General features: G+C 38.6%; 1 protein-coding gene across 1 annotated transcript in view; it reads left to right on the forward strand.

The window, feature by feature from the left end:
* Positions 1–23137, forward strand: part of ALG6 (ALG6 alpha-1,3-glucosyltransferase) — a 43677-nt gene that overhangs the window by 19356 nt on the left and 1184 nt on the right. The window contains exons 4-14 of the mRNA XM_032795479.2: positions 812–901; positions 1897–1985; positions 8745–8827; positions 9801–9865; positions 13546–13731; positions 14777–14912; positions 18625–18710; positions 19412–19496; positions 20798–20868; positions 22566–22634; positions 22786–22984. Coding sequence (XP_032651370.1) covers positions 812–901; positions 1897–1985; positions 8745–8827; positions 9801–9865; positions 13546–13731; positions 14777–14912; positions 18625–18710; positions 19412–19496; positions 20798–20868; positions 22566–22634; positions 22786–22984 — 1159 coding nt within the window. The remainder of the gene's footprint in view (positions 1–811; positions 902–1896; positions 1986–8744; positions 8828–9800; positions 9866–13545; positions 13732–14776; positions 14913–18624; positions 18711–19411; positions 19497–20797; positions 20869–22565; positions 22635–22785; positions 22985–23137) is intronic.

A 23137-nucleotide genomic window follows, 5' to 3' on the forward strand; every position in this document is an offset into this window, starting at 1 on the left:
AAACAAAAATCCCAATGGGCATGTATCGGGGTGGACACCCGCTCCTGCCTGGGAGGGCTGAAAAGCTGGGCTGATTGGGGAAGCAGCCGTAGCTAGGCCATGCCCCAATCAGGCTACAGCTGGCCTGTATAAAAAGGCTGTGAGCCAGGAGCCCAAACAGTCTCTCTCTGTTTGTAGAGGGAGATGGTCTTGGCTGCAGAGAGCTGGAGACAGGTTACCTGAATGAAGCAGGGCTGGGGAAAGGCAGAGGAGCCGGGGAGCTCCAGCCTGGAAAGCCCCAGGCTGCAGCCTAGCAGAAGGCAAATAGGTACTGGGGGTTGCAGAGGGCAGCCTAGGGGTAGGCAAAGGCAGCAGGTCCAAACCCAACCTTACTGGTGATGAGTAGGTTGATACTGCAGTCTGCCCCCAGGGCGCGGGGGCTAGACGATGACTGGTAGTGGCCTTAAACTGAGGCAAGGTGGGGATAGTAGGTGAGGGTTCCCTGGGGAGGGGAGACCCAAAGAGAAAAGGGTTACTACCAGGGGGCAGCACCCCAGATAAAGGGACACTGGGTCCTGGGAGGGACAAGGGGGCCAAGCGGTAGCAGATCACTGGCCTGCAGAGGGCACACCAGGCTGGAAATCCCTGAGAGACCAGCAGGAGGCGCCGCAGGGGTGAGTCTGCATTGCTACAGGGCAATAGTTAGTTCCTATGAATATTTGACTATATGGTAGAGAGACACGGCTGGCTTAATGTGCAAACTCTTTAGGCTGATATGAAGTTACAATGCTGGAATCCTTGATCCATTTTTAAGTTTTCTTTTGTTTTTCAGGTACTTCAATACCAGTGACAATAATCTGCAGTACTGGGGCCTTGATTATCCACCTCTTACTGCTTATCACAGTCTCTTGTGTGCTTATGTGTAAGTTAATCATTTTAGGATTATTTTAAATGTTTGCTGTTGGTGGAGAATGAAAGAAAAAACAAATGCATTCTCCCCCTCCTCCTAGAGGAGAGGAACAAAACAAATGGCAGGGATTTACCTCTTTGGCATAGTTCACTTATTATGTGCAATTATGGAACCGTAGAAAAACAGAATAGATGTGGCGTTATTGCTTCAGACCTGATCCTGCATTTGTTCCACACTGAAATCAGTGGGGGACTTGGCCTACAATGGAACTGCAGGATCAGTTTCTCTTGTATTCCAGTGCCTCCAGTGGGTGCAGATTACATTTTAGCTGATGGATCATAGTTACAGTTTCCTGAATAAGTCATTTAGGGTCAGCGATGTACCTAGGAAGGCACATCAGAGATTGTTCACAGCAAATGGAAAATTAATCTTGTATTGAGAGCCCAAGTGGCATTTGATGAGTGGATCCTACGTGATACCCTGTAAATATAATTCTGTTATTGGGATGTTCTTCCTCTGTGGTCTTTAACCAGTATTAAAACAGCTTTTAGAAAACTGGAGTGTTCTGTTCAGGGGCAGCAGAAAAAGGGTACTGCAGGTCAGGTTAAGATGTACTGGCGGAGCTATGTGGAGAAAGTTTGCTTACATTTGTCTGCACTATGCCTACTTTCTGTTAACACTTAAAAAAATCACAAGTTAGCTTTCAGTTTGAGAAGTGCTGAATGACACTAATAGGATTAAATGATAGTAATAGAATTAAATTTTTATCAGCACAACATAACTATTTTCAGTTTTTGTATTGCTGATAAGCAGCTAAATACGATAAAATAAACTGGTCTCGTGGTGAGGAAACCCCTTCCCTGGTCACTATTGTTTTTTATAAAGTTTGCCTCATTCATCTTAATCCTCTGAATATGCCCCTGTGCATATCATTTTTATTGCTGAAAAGAACGTAAAGGGAAATGAGAACTGTCTGCATTTTGATGTGTCTATACTTTGTTTTACAGTGCAAAGTTGATAAATCCTGATTGGATTGCTCTCCACACATCCCGTGGGTATGAGAGTCAGCCACATAAGTTATTCATGCGTGCGACAGGTAGAAAAATTGCATTTCTTTAACATAATCTTCTATGCTTTTCTAGCTCACTAATTTAGCACATTTAATTTGGCATCCCTTGTTGTGGTTTATTTTTTTTTTTTAGTGGTCCATTTCTGGTGCAAAATTGACTGATCTGAGGGCATTGCAGGTCTGGAACTGTTAACTAAGCCTTTGTGTCTTTTCAGTTCTGCTCACCCTTGTGGAAGTATCAGATAGTGTTAAACTTAAGGCAGAATCTTTAAATTGAGCTGGTTTTAGTAACAACTTTCAAAGGATACTTTCCAGCAGTTTGGATCTCAAATTTAAATTTTAAAGGTGACATGCAAAGGATTTTTTAAAATGGATTTTCAACCTTTCTATCTCTTTATGATATCTAAACAAGACCTGAAGGTTTTATTTTTTTAAATTCTGCTTGGTTTTTATCTTGGAAGTATCAAGTGTATCAAAACTGGCCATTAATGAATTTGGAGAAGGAACTCTTAGGGGTTTCAAGGATATTTACTATGAGTTTTCATATCTTAATTGGAGGGGCAGGTATTTAATCTTTATAACAAAGACAACCTTTCTCCAAAATGTTTACCAGCCACTGGAATTAAATAGCTGTTAACAAAAAAATGCAAAATCAAAGTGTTTTTAAATAGTGTGATTAAAAATCTCAAAATCACTTTTCTGTCCATATCAGGCCTTTGTAACAGCCTTTATAATGAAAATGTAGTGTAATATAGTCTGACTCCATTAAAATAGCAAATAATTTCATTGCTTCTAATGGACGTGTTAGTGGGACAGCTGTTGATGTGGCCAATGGCTTCTAGCAAGCGAAGAATATGGGGAGCAGTAATGTGACAGTAGCCATAAGGCAGCCAAATCACCCCATTATTTTTTAAAGTTTAGTCAGACTTTTTGCTTCACATGGCAGTGTAGAGTCCTATAAAATGACTGTGCTGGGTGAGTATCCTTATTTGCTGATTATACTGAGCAGAATCTGATGTTCATCAATAGAAATTTCTTGTGTTGCCCACAAACCTTTCACTGTGGTTTGTAGTAATTGATTATATTTAGAAAAGAATCACTAGGATGAAATTACCCTTGAAATGGTCTTTATTAATGTTAAAATCAACACATTTGACAAAACGTTGATGTACAAACTAAGAAAACTGGTATACGTTCTTTTAACAATAGCCATTAAACTAGTGCATCAGGATTACAACGTTCAGTACAGTTGAATGTTGACCATTGGTGTTATATTCTACAATTTTTAACAAATACATTTGAAAACTTTTTCTTCAAGAAGTGACAAGTTGATAATGTTTCACAGACTGAGTAAGCCCTGACGACTTGCTCATTTTGGGTTTGCTCCTTCAGGGTGCTGAGCACTAGGCCCCAGATCCAGCAAAGCACTTAGCAGATTCTTAACTCTAAGCACGAGTAGTTGCATTGAATTTAATGGACTGTTCACATGCCTAAGTGCTTTGCTGGATTGGGGCCTTAGTGGAGGATCAATCCTTTGTTCATTTAGATTGAAGAATATGCAGCAATGCAATTACGTTTTTGTAGAGAAACAGGCCAAGATTTTCAAAAGTGACTAGTGATTTTCAGTGCCTCAGTTTCTTGGTGCCGAATATGAGACACCTTAAAGGGACATGATTGTTAGAAAGTGCTGAGACATGCACTCTGAAAAATAGGTCTCTTCAGGTTCTCTCAGGTTCACCACCCCAAATCACTTGTGAATTTTTAAAATTTAGACCCCAATATTTAAAATTTAAAATTTTAATAATAGAATTGCAGAAATGCTGGACTAGAAGGGACCTTGAAAGTCATCAAGTCCAGCTGACTGCACTAAGGCAGGACCAAGCAAACCTAGACCATCCTTGACAGGTTTGTCCAACCCATTGTTAAAAACTATGCAGTTAGAAAGTTTCCTCTGATATCTAACCTAAATGTTCCTTGCAGCAGATTAAGCCCATTACATTTTGTCATACCTTCAGTGGACATGGAGAACAACTGACCACCATCCTCTTTATAACAGCCCTTAATGTGTTATAGAGAAACAAGTCACAAAACTGGGAACTTTAGTCTGCTGGTCTCACACCTTCCTTTCCTTAGAATAATGAAAACTATCCTTCAAAGTCAGTTTTTCTTTAAACTTTATTTCTGTTAAATATCTTGTTTTGCAATATTGCTTCCTCTCATCAGAAGGATGAAGGCTCAAACAAGATATTACTAGAATATTTGTAAATATACTCTTTCTTATATGAATGGAAATTTTGGGATGCAAAAGTTTTGAAGAATGAGTCACTTTTAGAAATATTTCCAATTGTTTTTCCGTACAGCCCTATATACAAAATAATTAAGAAAGATTAAGTGAGAATAAGTATTATACATAATGACAGAAATACCGAGACATTTTAATTGTACAATACAGATGTTGTAGAGTAATCGTAAATAAGTGCTTCCAAAAACACCAACCTTCCCCCATCTATGCAAAGTTTGAACTAACTTATAGGTGGTACCACTGACTTGTACTTTCAAGTATCTGAATACTTTCTGAATTAGTACAACTTATTTGCATAACGCATATCTCCTCTTTTTTGTATGTGTCATGTCTGTTTTAGGCTGCTCTTTACACCATGATGTGTATGTGCATATGGATGTAATTCCAAACAAATTAAAGTGACGTGTTTAAAACGCCCCCCTCCCCCATGTGATAATTAGTGAGAACAAGGTGAGGTATGTTTTTTGATTTTGGAAGAGATACAGTAAAACCTGCCAAGAGCGACCACTTACGGAAGTTAGCAAAAGTGGTTGCTTGTAAGAGGTGGTCTCTTTTCAAAGATTTGCCGTAAAATGAGCACTTTTAAAATGTACAGAAAGGCTACAATTGTTACCAGTGTTTCATGTTTAATTGTCTTTTAAGTGAACATTACATACAGTATACAATACAGTACTGAATGTAAAATCTCTTGGGGGGTTTATTAATACAGTAATACTGTATATGTTACTCAGAAGAGGAAATTCAGTACACTAATACAAGTGCTTATTTTCTAGACTGAAGCCAAAAGAAAATTAGAGGTACCTGTGTTATCAAAAAGTCCTGGTTTCAATCTAGAGTAGCCTGTATTTATTTGAAAAAGTTCACTTATTCTTGTCTGCCTCTGCAATGATAGGAGCATGTTTACTGTTACTACTTCTGCATCTTTGAACAGCTCTAAAAGTCGGTTGCTGCCCTTTAGAATGGCAAGTGCTTTCATGTCTTTAGTTATGTTCTTGGCTTCAGGTACAGAAATGATTCTTCCCGGGAGTTCAGAGGCACCATTGCTGTCCCCTTCATCATCATCATCATCATCATCATCATCATTAATTTTTGTGTCACTGTGTTAGTTGTCACATGGCTTGAAATTTTCTAGGCGTTTTTAGCAGGCTGTGACCAGCCTGTGATTTCTTCAGTTCTTGCAAGGTGTTCATCAGTCTGGTACGTCTTCTCAATCACCACACCAAAAAGACTTAGCAACATGTTAACTACTGCAAGAGGGAGCTCATTTGGTGAATCCACAGTTGACTCGGCAATGGTGAATCCACATTTAGCAAAGCATTTTTTTGATGGTGCTTGGCTCAATCTCACTTCATGCTCGATGAACCTAGTGTACTGCATTCAAGAGTGAAACTCTTTTCAAAAGCATTGGGCCTAATGAAGTTACATCAGATTCAATTTGATGAATAATTGAATTTTCCTTTTCCGAAATGTCAGTTTTAGGGTTTGAATAACCTCAGCATCTATAGGTTGTAACACGGAGGTGCTGTTCAGGGAAAAGAAGCAGAGTTTAATGTTTGTAGATTTAACAGGGCAGTGGCATTGCGCATTGTCCACAAACAGAATTTAATGTCCCTGTAGTAGCAATTTGCGATCAAATCTTTGTAATCATTTTTTCAAAAAGCTCAGAGTTTATTCATGCTTTTTTTTGTTGAATTCATATCCCATGGTCAACTCCTTGATATTCAACTTGCCAGAGCATTGTGGGCGTTGGGATTTACTGATCAGTATAGGTTTTTCTTTATCTCCATTCATGTTGGTGCATAAAGCAAGGATGATTCTTTCCTTTGAATGTTTCCCATTTGAACACTGCCGACCTTTGACAAGTAGGGTTTTGCTGTTGCCGCTGTCTTTAAAAAACAGTCCAATTTCACCCATGTTGTAGATGTCAGATAGTTGATAATCCTGTATGAGTTCAGGTAATTTCTGCTTCGAGTCTGAAACCACACCTTGGTTAATGTTTCCACTCTCACCGCATCCTGTACAAAAGGCAAGGTTGTGCCTATTCTTAAACGATGCAATCCAGTCACTGCTGGCTTTAAACTCCCTGTTTTCCACGTCACCTGCAAATTTCATGGCTTGTGCTTTTAACATTGGACCACCCGAGAGATTTACATAACGAACAACAGTGGATTTAAACCACTCGGAAGTGAGAAAATTAACTTCTTAATTTCCAGTTTTGGCATGTTTTAATTTTCCTTGAAGAATTTGTATTTGACTCATAATCGGCAAGGATTTCTGCCTTCTTTTGTAATAGGTTTGGATTTGTGTTTTTCCAATTCCAAACTGTTTGGCAATTTGACGACAAATGGTATCTAGGTGTGATATTGCTTTAACACGTTACTCTATTGAAAGAAACACTTTGGATTTGCATTTTTCTTTTTTGCTTCTGTGTTGACTTTGAGCTTTAAACTGTAACTTACAATAGTGTACACCTTTCATTTCAGCACATTCATGTCTTCCTTACAAGTTCAACTTCTGGTTCATACACAGACTGAGAAGTAGGGACCTACCAAATTTGCAGTGGTGTATGAAATCTGGTCATTGGTAAACTTTTACCCTATACTATAGGGTAAAAATATGCAAAAATACACAGCGTTTCTCAAACTGAGGGTCTTGATCCAAAAGGGGGTGTCAAGCCTATTGTAGCGGGGTTGTGAAATTGCCACCCTTATTTCTGTGCTACCTTCAGAGCTAAATGGCTTGAGATCTATGGTTGCTGGCTGGGTGCCCAGCTCTGAAGGGAGCACCGCCTCCAGCAGCTGCGGAGAAATAATGGTGGCAGTTCAGCACCTCCTGCTCTCTGCTTTGCCTTCAGAGCTGAGTGGATAGAGAGTGGCAGCTGCTGGCTGGCTGTGCTGTTGCCAGCAGCAGCACAGAAGTGAGGAAGATCAGTTTCTCCTACAGGTTTGTTTTCATGGATAGGAGTAAAGAAAATGTGGTTGCTGGTCACAGATGACATGTTGTTCTTCACAGTTTTTTCACAGTTAAATTATAGGGGAAAAATGTTCTGTGGCCTCTGCAAGTAGTCGCTCAAGACAGGTGATCTCTCTTCAGAGGTAATTACTAAGACAGGTTTTACTGTCCATATATAAAAGATGGAGAAAATCTCAGGTTTAAAACTAGACTGGCTGCATAAGAACAGCCTCTGAACAATTTCTCTAGCACCTTAAGCACGAGCAGGGCTTAATCCAAAACATAGTAGGCAGCCCTCCTTGTTCCAGCTCTTTTTTTGTCCCACTACAGACCACCTTTACAAATATTTACTGTGGGCAGAGCAAAGACCCTCTCTTCTGTTTGTCTCCCAGTGTTTCCTCTGTGAAATGCTAATGCTTTGGCAAAGTACAGGACTGTGTTATGAATCCAGACATGCTTCTCTCTCTTTAATCTGCCATCAGCCCCGCAATGTCTTAGTAGGGCTGGCTCCAGGGTTTTTGCTGCCCCAAGCGGCGGAAAAAAAAAATGCCGTGATCACGATTGGCGGCACTTCCGCAGCAGCTCTCCACCGCACCACTTCATTCTTTGGCGGCAATTCAGCAGCAGGTCCTTCCCTCTAAGAGGTACTGAGGGACCTGCTACCGAAGAGCCAGACATGCCGCCCCTCTGTGTTGGCCGCCCCAAGCACCTGCTTGCTACGCTGGTGCCTGGAGACGGCCCTGTGTCTTAGAACAACTTGCAAGAATTTATTTGTAGTTGATGTCTTTTGAACGTTGAAAATGTCTTTTCTCCAGCATGTAACGATCTAGAGCATTACTCATTTACTGAGTGAGGCTATGCTGGGGCCTAAACAGTCTAATGCATGCAAGCTTCAGATTTTGGGGTATGTTTGGAAACATTAACAGATCAAATTCTGTACAGCCATTTTTCCTACCCAATAAAGTTGAACTAACCCATTCCTATATCAGCCCTTATGTTTATATGTTTCCTTTCTTTCCCCAAACACTTTACAAACTAGATACACATCATGTGATTTGTAAAGCAGAGCCCCCTCTAGAATCAAATGCTGGCGCACACAACAGTACATGACAATTGAAGACAGAAAATGAAGAATACTGTGGTCAGCTGAAACTGTAGGGAAATTTCAGAAGACATGAATTTGATGAGGAAATATGTTTCCACTGTAGGGGATGGATACAAAATATACATTTAAAAATGTGTGGACAGCTGGACCTACCCATCCATGTATGTGGCTATATAGTTTGTGGGTTTTGTTTGGGCTAAACAATGTGCAGGCATTGCACCCATCTTGCAGATGCATGTAAGATTTAATCCTTCCACAAAACATCAGATGCAAGCCATGTAGGTTGGAAGAGGAAAATGGAGAATAAAATCACATATTGACAGTCCAGAGACAAATTATAAATGGAAATAGATAATTTCAGTGGATTGTGATGAGCTATACTTGTTTGGGGAGACTCTTATGCATAGTTAATCTTTCTGTTTTTCAGTTCTTATTGCTGATTTGCTGGTTTACATACCTGCAGTTATCTTGTATTGTTGTTATTTAAAAGAAACATCAACTAAGAAAAAGGCAAGTATAAGTCTGTGGTGTGTGTGGCTGTGTGTGTGTGAGAAAGAGAAAGAGAGAATAAAAATGTTATTAACTAGAATATAAATTTAAAACACTGAAAAGAAAGTTAATTAATGATACAAAACCACGCAGTGCTTTGCATTTACATAAAATGGATGCCAATAAGTATATGTTTAATGAAAGACTTTTAATTGGAGATATACCAATCTCCAAGAACTGGAAGGAACCTCAAAAGGTCATCAAGTCCAGCCCCCTGCTTTCACTTGCAGGACCAAGTACTGCTCCCAGATTGCCCCAGATCCCTAAGTGGCCCCCTCAAGGATTGAGCTCACAAGCCTGGGTTTAGCAGGCCAATGCTCAAACCACTGAGCTAGCCCCTCTCCCAGTAAGAAAACATAACGTTACTTTACAGCAATTATTTTAATGTCCTTCAATAATGGTGCACTGGAGTTTAGTAACCATGAACTACTGAATTACACTTCTTGTCAAATTTATTGCTTGGGTAGTAAAAAGATTTGTGCTGTGACATGGGGGAATCTAGGAACAGCCTTGGGTCTTGCACACTTCTTTTTTAGACAGCAGAACTGAAATGCGTTGTGAAAGTGACACCATGTTCAGGGTTTTTAATGCTCACTGGTCTCAAGTATCTGGTCTGTCAAGCCATGGAGCAGTTCCCAGGGTTAAAGTGAGCAGTCATCTTTGTGAATTGGGTGGCAGAAGACACCCTGATGCTCCTTTTAATACTCTTTCCTACTAGGGATCCTTCATCTCTTCCCACATCACTGGGGGAGGAATAATTAGAGGAAAAGAGTGTTCCCCAGATGAATGAGTAAGGATCCACAGGAATTTGATCAGGCTGGGCGTGTTAAAGGAGAACCAATCATGTTCTGGTTCCAGGGTGAAATGAACTGCTATACAAGAAAGTGCCTTGTTTTTGTGTGTTTAAAGATTTTTCTCTTTCTCTTTCTCCCAGATTGCCAGTGCTCTCTGTATATTGCTTTATCCAGGTCTCATTCTCATTGACTATGGACATTTTCAGTATCCTTCCATTTGCTTTAAAATGAAATAATTTCAGTTATAAAATAACATCAGTCCCTCCTACAATAACATCACTTTTTTACCGGGGAAGAAGTTAGATTTATTAGCTGAAGGTTTGGCCCCTCCCCCAGCAAAAGGAAAGGTTCCTTTGAAAGAAAACAGTCTTAAATGGACTTGGAGCAAAAGATTGATGTGGGGGAAATCAATCCAACATAACATAGCTTTTATTTGCATCCCAAATTCACACTGCTTTGTTTGAGTAAATGTCGGTGGCAGTATGGCTGTGAAAAAAATGGATACTCCTGTGATTTCTGCCTGGATAAGAGAACCATCGTAGCTCTTGTTGGGAGGTGGAGAGGAGTGTCGGACGCAGCCATGCTGTTCAGTTCTATAAAATGTGACTGTCTCTAGCTTTTGCAACCACTAGCTGACTACAGAGAATGGGAGGAGATCATTAACATTTATTGAGTGTCTCACATGCTTCTGCCCAATTTCTAGCAGCCATGATGCTTGACCATGAGATATATCTGTACACCTGACTCAATATACAACATCAATAGTAAATTTAGAGTAGACTCTGCTTCTTGTGTCCTCTAATAGCCTTTGAGCCACTGACTCCCATGTTTATAGGTACCTTTGAAACAAACGGTGAATTTGTAAGTTATAGGTAGAGCTGAGCGAGTTATTTGTAAAGCAAATAACTTATCCAACCAGTATAGCCGGTTGACTCAAAAATGTTCATATTTAATTGATTGAGGATTCCTAATTAGAGCTCTTTGTTAGTGTTTTTGTCCCCAGATCAAAGGAGTTCACAAGTACTTCTGTTGAGAATACCTATATTTAAGATTTGTGTTCTGCTAACGTGTACAACTTCAAAATTCTGCTTTCACATTCATGGCAACAAAAGTCAGTATTGTGAGTGTTCACAGGAAACACATAAAAGGGTGTAAAAATTGACTTTTGGCTTTTAGCTGACCTGAATTTGTAACAGTTAACTTATCGCCTTGTAACACTGGAGCACAGATGTACTTGTAATGGAGGGTACCAACATACAGCACACATGGCTACATTATGTTTTTTGAAATGCATTCTGCATCTTCTGACCTCCTGAGTTTTATGTCACTACACTAGTCTGTAATTAGAATAAAGCTTGTATTTTTTTTTTCAAAGTGTATGCCAGATTGACGAAGACTAGTGCAATAATCCCCAGATTTTCCAGGGAAAGTCGTGTTCTCCTTGACACCTGGAATATTCCTTGCTTTGCATTGTAAATTGAGCCATTGGTTGCTTGCGTATCATATTAAATGTATAAAGTTTCAGAAGTCTGTAAAAGCCTCCATGTCAGTGTTTATGTACCCACAATCTAGGCTGGGATTTTCAAAGCCACCAAGGGAAGTTGAAAGCCCAATTCCCATTAATTTTAATGAGAATTGGGCATGTCAGGTTCCTATGGCAGATTTGAAAATCCAACCCCTAATGGTATTCATTCAGGTGTGTGTACTTTTTTAGCATTAGTTTACTAATAAATATCAATATTTAGGTCTTGGTTGCAGCTTATATTAGAAAATTAGCTATTGTGCCTATCCATAAGCAAGTGCAGTAGTTGTTCAGTCCAAGCTGTAGGAAGGTGTGCCAGGTAACGGAGATGTGAGTAAGTCTTGGGGCTGTGATAAATGAGGACACTTTAAAATATGCTGTTGGGTCAAAACTAAGCACATGAAAAATCAAATTTTTTTCATCCATCTCTAATAATACACTAATTGTGTTGTTCCCTCTAGAACAGTGGTCCCCCAACTGTGGGGGGCACAGAGGAGTGTTCAGGGAGGTGCAGCAGAGCCTGGGGCAGCCCCCATGGAGGGCGAGGAGGGTGCACTACCCAGCTCCACTCTGCTTCCAACTCTGCCCTGGCCCCGCCCCCAGCCATGTTCAGAGCCTCAGCGCCCAGGGCCTGGCCCTGGCCCCCAATTGCTGCCCAGCTTGCTGCTCCCAGGGCCCAGCCCTGCCCCCAACTGCAGCCACAGCTGTAGCCCCTGCCCTGAACTCAGTTCGCTGGCACCCAGTAGCAGCCTGGCTCCCAGCTCTGGCTTCTGACTGCGGTAAGGGGGGATGCAACGTAAAATGTTTGGGGACCATTGCTCTAGAAAATGCGGCTGTCAGATGAGAGGCAGCCGCAGAAACAAAACTTTTAAGAAACAGACTCTACTTTCATAAAAGATTTTCACTATATTTTGCTGCTTCCATTTATCCTGAAATGATAGCTTTGGCACTGATTCTGCAAAGATTTATGCATGTGCATAACTTTATACATTGTGACTAGTTCACCTGAAGTCATTGGAGGTACTTAGAATGCAGAAAGTTAACTGCTGGTGTAACTCTTTATAGGATCGTAGCCTTTTGGCATCATGGTTAGTTGGTGTGACAGTGACAGTATGACAAATATGATTATGATTTTTGATTAGGGAATAAATAGATTGAGAAATGATTTATAAAACCCAAATGTGTTGTCATGTAGCTATCTGTACTGGCCAAGACAGAGTAGGGAGAGAGACATACATTGTTTCAGTATTTCTTAGGATATCTGTGGCATCTCTCTTACTCGGTTTCTTTCATTACACTTTAATTGCTGGTTTTGATGCATTTAGGGCCTGAACCATAGCTCATTGAAGTCAGTGAGTCTCTCTTAATTGACTTCACCGGGTTTTGGATCAGGCCTTGTGTCAAAAGTAAATAACTTTTTTTTTTTTTTGGTTGTACTATTTTTAATATTATTTGCATATGTCTAAGGGTCCATAACTTCGGCTTGGGCCTTTGTGCGGCGTGTTTATGCACACATAACTAAGAGACGTCCCTGCCCTGAGAAGAGTCATCAAATATATAGCATGCAGGAGTGGCGCAGGGTTTTTGGTGCCTCAGGTGCAGGGCGGCTCGCCAGTCCGCGGCTCCGGGGACCTGCCCGGCGCCCTGACGGCGGCCTGGCCCGCGGCTCTGTACCTGCCGCAGGCATCCCTGGAGGCCGCTGCCCGCGCTTTCCGGTGAAGACTGCCGCAGGCGTGCCTGTGGATGCTTCACCGGAGCCACGGGACCAGCGGACCCTCCGCAGGCATGCCTGCGGGAGGTCCACCGGAGCAGTCTGCCACCCTCCCAAATCCTGGTGGCGGTCACCTAAATGGAAGCACCGGCTCTGTAAGCATGTTTAAATATTCCATACAAAGCTGTACGGCAAAAAAGATTTAGGGCTTTTGAAAATTTTACCGATAACCTGGAAAAAATAAGCACAAGAAAATGTGGAATTGCCACTAGCTGTATCCTATGAGTACTATGTCAGTGTAGTTTTTTATTAACTCTGGTTAATTGATTGTACTGTACTATTGTAATAATCTGTGCAACCATAAAACTCTCTTTAAGAAGTCTTTCCTTTTGACTCTATGGACTTTTGATCAGGCCCCCAAATCAAAGTTACAGTTGGCTAACCTGTTTAAATAGAATTTAAAATATTTCTCTGTGTAAACAAAATAGTTGCATATTTGGTACTTGATTTTTAAAAATTAAGACTAACATATAAAACATCTGTTTTGAATATATTTTACACCTATCACCTGTGGCATTAGTTCACTGTTAACTTGTCACAATACTCAGCATGATCCCTGTCTTGCACATCTTGTCCTTAACATAAAAAACATATACAACTCCGTGAGCCTGGGCTTTGCTTTGTGGGGTGTACTTTTTCTCTCTTACAATTGGGACCTTTTAGGATCGCTGGCATTTTGCTTGGCCGTAAATTATAAACAAATGGAACTCTACCATTCACTGCCATTCTTTTGCTACCTTCTTGGAAAGTGCTGCCAAAAAGGCCTTACAGGAAAGGGGTGAGTATCTTTAAAACTCAATATCCAAACATTAGCTCAAGAATGCACTTAGGTAGCCTAACCTTGGGAATTTGATTCAGCCTATTTGTGTTTCCATTGTTTCTCTCTTAAACTCCAAGGGAAGGTACTGATGTTATAATTTACTCTGTTCTTAGAGAACAAGTTTCTTTCTAGCTATTAAATGATACACTAAATATCTAAATAGTTTTAAGTGTTTAGAAATTATAGCAACATATATTAAACTTATAGCTGGGTGAAAATTTTAGGCCAAATCTGTTTTCAGCAAAAAATGCAGATGTGGTGACACTGAAACATTTCATTAATTTGTCTGTTTTCCCCAATTGTTGATTTGGGGGCAGTGGGGGAGGAAGAGGGGAAGAAGGAGCAAAATCTTTCAAAATACTGAAAGGCAAAAATATTATTTTGACATTTTCAAAATGTAACATTTAAATTTTTGGTTCAAAATTCAAAACAACTTTTTGTTTAGAAATTTCCTTTAATTTTATTTTAAAAAAAATTCAGAAATGATAAATGCTCAAAATAGAAACAGTTTCATTTTTGGATGAAGGAAATATTCTGTTCAATCCAAAGTGAATGTTAAAACTAAGTTGCCAAAAATTTTGAAATATTTCATTTTTGGTTTTACCTGAAAATGTGTGAGTTCCAATATTCTGGAATTGCCAGTGAACTGAAAAAAACTCTTCTTTGCTCAGCTGTCATTAACCATCCTTTTTTTGCATACCTTCAACATACTGGAATCAAAGTTAAATATGGGCTAAAAGTCCAGGTTAATGAGACAAATGCCAGTATATGTGACACAGTCCTAGTGGATTATTTACGACTGCTCAAGAGATGACGACATACCTTCTCTCTAGTATTGGTAGCCCTGCTCAAATTTGTCACATTTGGTGATCTTACGCACATTCAGTTGTATACTGTAAATACACTCTGCGTTTAAGCCCCAAGTGTGTGATTTTTAATATATATAAACAACTGAGTTTTTTGCCTCTTAATATCTTGACTTAAACTCTTCTATTTATTCCAGGTTAGTGTTGTTAATTAAAATAGCATTTACGGTGGTTGCTTCTTTTGCGATTTGCTGGCTCCCGTTCTGCACAGAAGTGGAACAAATCCTGCAAGTACTCAGAAGACTCTTTCCCATTGATCGAGGCTTGTTTGAAGTATGTGGGTTGTTTTGTTTGTGTTAAATGTTCTGTATTCTTAGATCCCTTGAGAAACCTTCATCATGACCTTAAGGGATTTCATGTGGAAGACACACCACAGAACTAGTAATCTGAGCTGGCAGTCATCTTTGTTGGCAGTCATTTCTTGCCAGTTATTTAATCCAGTATTTAACCCCTAGCTGAGCTGGCATCTTCCAGGATATTATATGAGTAGACAACACTTATCCCATCATCAAACCCATACTTCAGTCATACATTTTTCCATTGACATAGATTCCATAGTAATTGACAGAGTCAGAAGATACAAAGTAAAAGTTAACAGCTTCAGAAGCTCTCCTTTGGTTAGCAAAATACTCATCTTTATTGAAAGGATTTATACAAGTAGTAATGGTTGTAATGTTTCAGATGTAAATTAAAGTCTGCTTTGTGTCTTAGCTGATATTCTCAGTAACCACTTTTTACAAAAGTTTATTTAGACCAGTTGTGCTTTTACTATTCCTAAGTAGTAGTTTGATTCAGCACAGTGTTCTTGAGGCTTGATCCTGCAAGATGCTGAGCTCTGTTGCCCCAATCCAGTAGAGCAGTTAAGCACATACTTAAATCTAATCACACAAGTAGCCTCATAGATGCCAGTGGATCTACTACTTACATGCTTAAAAAGGCACTTCAGTGCTTTGATAGATTGGGGTCAGAGTGCTTAGCTCCTGGCAAGACTGACTCAAGTTTAAGAGCAAGTTCTGTACCACAGGCTTCCTCACAGTAGAAACTGAGGGCTTGATTCAGTAATGCTTCAGTGGGACTTAAGTGCTTTGCTGAATCTGGGCCTACCTGACTGTTGTTAGTGTAAATGGTTTGCCTTATTTATGTGTTAGCTGTTAGCAGTTCTTCAGCAGATACAAATGATACCACAACCTGCAATATCTTTGCCCTGAAAAACTAACATTATGGATACACTGAGGGTGGCATTTAATTTAGATGCAGCCATAGGAATATTTTCAGAACATATTCACCTGCAGCTTGTTGAAAAATAATTGAAGGTTGGGAGATAAAGATATTTACAAACCAAAATACCTTTTGTTACTTTTCATTTTTTACCCTTTGCTAAGTTTAAAAATAAAAGCTGTAAATGTCAACAAACAATGAATCCAAAAGAGCCCAAGGATTTTAGTCTAATATTAGATCAAATATTTTCAGACTGAATAGGGGAGTGACTTACTTGCATACTAATCTGGATAAACTGAGAAATTGTCTATGTAAGCAATGCACAGTAAGTTTATACTCTGTTGCCTGTAACAGGTTCTTTGAATTGATTCCCATTTACAGAAACAGCAACAAATGCTGATGGTTGTAAAATATTACTGGCTATGAAGTAGGCATCTTATATGTTTGCTGGTGCTGCAAAACCGTCTGTTCACTTGTAATCCTCAGCAAATTTGAAGAGCATATTCTGTATTGCTAGTAAGCATACAAGGAACATGGCTTAGTAGTTGGTGCTAGTAGCTTTCTTGTTGTTATGTCTACACAGCTGTGATTCTAGCAGCTGTTTAGGGATGAGTTTCATGGGCATGATAGCTGTGGTTAGAAATGTAATTTTGAAAGTGATCCTAGCACAACTGCTAATGTCTTTAGACTTCTTGATTTATTAGTGGTTAACTCTGTCATTGCTAGTCAGCAGAGCTAAATACATTCAGGTGTGTAATAAATGTGAGAATATATTGAATCTAGGTCTGTCAAGCGATTAAAAAAATTAATCACAATTAATTACACTGTTAAACAATAACAGAATACCATTTATTTAAGTATTTTTGGAGGTTTTCTACATTTTCAAATATATTGATTTAGTTACAATACTGAATACAAAGTGCACCATGCTCACTTCATATTTATTTTTGATAAGTATTTGCACTGTAAAAAGCCCCCAAGAAATAGTATTTTTCAATTCACCTCATACAAGTACTGTAGTGTAATCTTTATATCATTAAAGTTGAAGTTACAAATGTAGAATTTTATGTACCAAAAAAAAAACGGCATTCAAAATTAAAACAATGTAAAATTTTAGAGACTGCAAGTCCACTCAGTCCTACTTCTTGTTAAGCCAATCACTCAGACAAACAACTTTGTTTACATTTGCAGGAGATAATATTGCCTGGTTCTTGTTTACAATGTCACCTGACAGTGAGAACAGGCGTTCTCATGGCACTGTTATATCTGAAATCGCAAGATATTTACCTGCCAGATGCACTGAAGATTCATGTGTCCCTTCATGCTTCAACCACCATTCCATGGGACATGTGTCCATGCTGATGACGGGTTCTGCTCGATAAGAATCCAAAGCAGTGCAGACCGACATATGTTCATTTTCATTATCTGAGTCAGATGCCACCAGCACAAGGTTAATTTTCTTTTTTGGTGGTTCTGTAGTTTCCACATTGGAGTGTTGCTCTTCTAAGACTTCTGAAAGCATGCTGTACACCTTGTCCCTCTCAGATTTTGGAAGACACTTCAAATTCTTAAACTCTGGGTTGAGTGATGTAGCTATCTTTAGAAATCTCATATTGGTACCTTCTTTGTGTTTTGTCAAATCTGCTGTGAAAGTCTTCTTAAAATGAACAACACGTGCTAGGTCATCATCCATGACTGCTATAACATGAAATATATGGCAGAATATATACACAGAGCAGGGGACATACAATTCTCCCCCAAGGAGTTAAGTAAGAAATTTAATTAACGCGTTATTTTTTTTAATGAGCGTCATCAACATGGAGGCATGTCCTCTGGAATGATGACCGAAGCATGAAGGGGCATATTAATATTTAGCAAAGCTGGCACGTAAATACCTACAAAGTGCCATGCAAATGCCTGTTCTACCTTTCTGGTGACGCTGTAAATAAGAATAGGGCAGCATTATCTCCTATAAATGTAAACAAACTTGTTTGTCTTAGCAATTAGCTGAACAAGAAATAGGACTGAGTGGACTTGTAGGCGCTGAAGTTTTACATGGTTTTGTTTTTGAGTGCAGTTATGTAACAAAAAAAAAATCTACATTGTAAGTTGCACTTTCACAACAACGAGATTCCACTACACTACTTAGTATTTTTCAGTTCACCTCATACATTTCTTTTGTTTCATTTTTACAGTGCAAATATTTGTAATAAAAAATAATAAACACTTTGATTTCAATTACAACTCGGATTACAATATATATGTATGAAAATGCAGAAAAACATCCAAAATATTTAATACATTTCAACTGGTATTCTATTGTTTAACAGTGCAATTAAAACTGCGATGAATCACGATTAATTTTGAGTTTAATCGCATGACTTAACTGCGATTAATCAACAGCCCTAATTGAATGTCTTCACAGTTGAAAAAAGTTTCACAGGTGCTATCATTTTGATGTAAATTTTCCTAGAGATGAATGTTTTCAGAGCTTTATTTTCACAAAGTGTGTGGACTTGACTTAAGACTGATGGTCTCTTGTGTTCGAGAAAGTATTTCTCAGTTATTTTAATACATGTTTTAATTCAGTTTCTTTCAGATTTTAATTTTCTATGTTTGAGCCAAGGTCACACTGACCCGATATTGCCTTTCATTATAGCATATGACATTTGTGTATCAAAATTTATTTTTCAATGAAATATTAAATAATCCTCATATTATTTGAATACAAACTAACATAGATACAACTCATTAAATATCTTTTCAGGATAAAGTAGCCAATATCTGGTGTAGTCTAAGTGTCCTTATAAAGATAAAGAATGTGATGTCACCTCAAACCCAGCTTAAACTCAGGTAAGAGAACTGAAGGCTTTTAGGTAACTTTCACTTTTATTCGTATCTTGGGGGATTTTCAAAAGCACCTAAGTGATTTAGGAGCACAAATCCTATTGAAAGTCAAAGGGACTTGTGCTCCTGAGTCACAAAGATGCTTGTGAAAACCCCATCCATTAATTTTTGGGAAGAATTGAGTGATGAAATTTTCAGAGTTCTTAAAAAGACTTTTGTTCGTAGTGTATTTTTTAGTTCCAAATAATACAAATAAAATTAAAGATTTTCCCCAGGTTTGTGTGTTTTAGAATGTTGTTAAACTTTTTTCTGTGTGTCTGTATACTTTGAGCTGAATAATTAGTTAAAATTGGGAAGCTAGATAAAAATAACAAACACATGCATTTGACTTTTTCCATTATTTCTTCTAAATGTTTAAAGTTTGCATAATCCAAAATATTTCAAATAAGCAAAGAGTTCAAAATGAGGCTCTTTCAGTATGGAAGATGGATAAAAAGTTACTGAAGAATAAAATTTTCATAAGTACATAAGACAATTAGGAGCATACACCACACAGACTTAAGTGCTTATGTGATTTGTGCTTTTGAAAATGGGACAGGATCCCTAAAATCACCTAGTTGCTTTTGAAAATATTATCTGAAAACATGAAAGTGGTTATTTATATATTAAAGGATAAACTTAATATTTTTTTTAAAATAATCTTTTAGCTTTGCTTTTACATTTCTGACCCTACTTCCGGCTTGTATAAAACTAACCCTCCAACCCTCACTCCGACGATTTAAATTTGCTCTGGTAAGTGTATTTTTTTTTAATTGTTTCTTATATAAAATCTATCACTGAATGTTGGAGCATGGCCAACAGTTCTCCTTAAAATTGTCCCACCATGCAGTTATGTATATTGTTAAATGTCATTTGGTATCTGCTGAAGAGACTGTTTGTTTAAAAAGCATATCACCAATAGAATTGAATATCAAAGTTGTATCAGAGGACCTAACTAATGTCTTTTAAATCTCCGGTTTTCCCCTTGTCTATACTTCTTTATTTCTTTTATCCTTGGTTTTTTTTATTTTAATTCTGTATTTTTATTATTTTTCTCTTAAAAGCCGTTTGAAGATTCTTCACATAATAAAGCTTTGTATGGGTTTGAGATTTCCTTTCTCTTTCATTTTGTTTCCAGAGTGATAGTTTTTTTTTAATGCACTGGCTGCCAAATTCAATAAAAATTCCCACAATAGTCATTGCAGGCTCATTAGTGGTTTGAAAAGGAATGATCCTTTTTTTGTTTTTAACAAATGTTTGCTTTTCTCTCTGTAGTCTAATATCACTGAACATAAATTTAGGCATATTTACACGACATGAATGTAAAATATTCCTTGTAAACTAAAAGCACTTTTATACCAAGACAGATATCACTAAAATTTAAACAGTAGTTGATTTATACAGTTTTAAAATATACAATAATTTCTAAGTATTATTTGAGTTTATAATAGTGATGCCTATAACTAGGATTAATCCTTCCCAAGAATTATCTTGTAGTTTAATTCTTGCTCAATATATTTTTAGTTCAGTAAAAAGAATAAGACCTTTTGTTGTTACTTCTGAGGTGCGGGTTGTTCATGAGCACAGTTGACTCAGCATAATACAACCTACCTCAGGTACAGTAGTTGCATAGTTCTGACTTTATATAGTAGGGCCCCAATCCTGCAATCACTTATATATGCGAGTGATTCAGTTTACTTTGATAGGATTACTCATGTGAGGATAGTTAAGCACATGCGTAAGTGTTTGCAAGATAGGGGCCTTATTACATGAGACATGTTCTGAATACTCTGGGTCAAACTTTCAAAAGGCTCCCTTTTTTGCAGCCACAATCTGTTACAGGTGCAGATCAGTGTACTTGTCCCTCTAACTATATTGAAACATGCAAATTGCTCTGGAGTTGAATATATTTAGTACAAATTAGATACTTTAATTAAATTGGACGCTTCACACTGATGCCAGCCTTTACATAAAATTAGGCCAACTGAAAAACTAAAACCTACACTTCGCACTGGGGAGATCTACATTAACCTCTTCTACCTGAATCTTTTTAGGTTAGTTGTGCATTGTCATTCTTCCTGTTCTCCTTCCAAGTACATGAAAAATCTATTCTTCTAGTATCAATGTAAGTAATTTTTTATATAGAAAATATTTTGATACTTGTTCCCCAATTTGGATGATGCCACAGGCATCTTCCTCACTTAGAAATAATGTATCTATTAAAACAGAGACTTTTTAAAAAAAATGTGCATATCGTTTTCATTCTGTAAGAACTTCTGAATGCTAAGTAATTCGGGGCTATGAAAGTAGAAATTTCCTTTTTGACCACTAATGGCAGAATCAGCACAAAATATGCATGGCTGTCCAGGTGGTAGGGTTGACTGATTCTGGGGATAGGAAGGGTGACACTGCCATGAAACCAAAGAAAAGCCCCAGACATGTAGTTGTCCAGAAAGCATATATAAGGTAAGTAATAATGATGAGTGAAATAGGGTGAATTCTCCCTCATTTCTCAATAACTACATGGCAAAGGGCCGCCTGTCTTGGAAATTAATGTATATACACCTCTATCTTGATCTAATGCTGTCCTTGGGAGCCAAAAAATCTTACCGGGTTATAGGTGAAACCACATTATATCGAACTTGATTTGATCCGCCAGAGCACACAGCCCCCCCCCCCCCCCCGAGCACTGCTTTACCGCATTATATCCAAATTCGTGTTATATTGGTGGCGTTTATAACAGGGTAAAGCTGGTATTCCCCCTTCTCTTTCCTTTGTTGGGAGATAAGTCTTAAGGCAAAGGGTCATCTTCTTCCTCTTGGATGAAGCATAGCCATCATGTGGGAGAAATTTGAACACTGGTGTGGTAGCACCTTTAATATTCCTCTCCTAGGTTTACATTAGAAAGCTTACATAGAAGCCCACAGGGGACAATTTTATCTAGACTGGCCACTAAACTATTGTTTCTGGCTTCCTGGCTGAACACACAACTTTACCATTCTTACTAATGTGACTAGGCACGGATGCTTGTAAACTGCAACTGTTCTTTTTGAATGCATATTGTGCTGAAAATCAACACACTGGGCAGAATATCTCTTGCACCAGAGCTCTGCTTGGTGTGGTCATAGCTTCTTTGGTTCTTGGGGTCAGCCTGTCACTGCTTTAGGACATGTCTACACAAACACCTAGTGCGTGGCAGCTGTGGTGTAAATTTACCATGTTCCAACGTGTAGCGCACTAACTGTCTGTGTTGACCCTGCTGCTATGTACTAAAAGTTCTCTAGTGCAGATGCACATACTGCAGTTTGAATCAGCAGTAGGGTAGTGCACACTAGGGAACTTTTAGTGCACCGTAGCAGGATCCATACGGACAGTGCATGGCATGCAAGGGCACTGTAGATTTACACCTCAGCTTCCTGTGCACTGAGTGTTCATATACACAGCCCTATGGCAGTGAGAGGCTGACGCCAAGAATCAAAGATGCCAGGTGCTACATCAAGCATAGCTCTGATGCAGGAGATATTCTGCCCTGGTATATTCTTAATGGATCCTATGCCAGTGGATGATAGAATGAGGGGAGTTCTGCCATGTCTCCTATGCTGAGTGAGAGGGTGGCGGGCCCAGTACTGGCACTCTTGCCCCAGGAGGGACTTCTACCATTTGCAGCTAGTGTCTGGCTCCAGATGGCAAAAAAAGGAGCCAGATCACAATAGAGTCGCTGCCCCAGAATAAGTAAAAGTTGTGTATAAGAAAAGTTTAGCGAGAACCAGCAAAGCTGTTGTCATTACAGTGTTTGTACACCTATTTTTCTTTTCATTGTAGACCAGTCTGCTTAATGATAAATGAAATTCCTTTGATGTGTACATGGTTTTTACTTGTGTCAACCTTCAGGTGAGTCAGACACTATTAACTTCAATACAGTATGCTTCCTGCCTTGATTCTTGTACATCTTTCTAAGCATATTCTTTTTTCTCACCTTTTAATGTGTTGCTTAAAATATAAGTTTGTTGGAATGTAGACTAATGCCCTTCTGTTTTAACAGCTTACTGCCTCTTCTGTTGAAGGATGGCCTGCTTCTTGACTATGTGGTGACAACACTAGCGTTTCTGACAGTATGTGCAACTTCTTTTTCAATATTTGAAAAGACTTCAGAAGAGGACCTGCAGCTGAAGTCACTCTCCCTTTCTATTAGGGCATACATTCCTTCATTTAAAGCATTCCCAAAGATTATTAAGAGTCTGGTAAGAAACTTTTAACTGTTCATAATATGTTGTTTTTAAAATCATGATAAACCAGCTTTATGTCCACAATTATGTACATTTTTGTGGCGATAGGATTTATATACTGCTTATGGAATATACTTGTTCGCACATTTGTTCTTAATAGAAGTTTCA

The sequence above is a fragment of the Chelonoidis abingdonii genome, chromosome 7, assembly GCF_003597395.2.
Source record: "Chelonoidis abingdonii isolate Lonesome George chromosome 7, CheloAbing_2.0, whole genome shotgun sequence".
Taxonomy (NCBI): domain Eukaryota; kingdom Metazoa; phylum Chordata; order Testudines; family Testudinidae; genus Chelonoidis; species Chelonoidis abingdonii.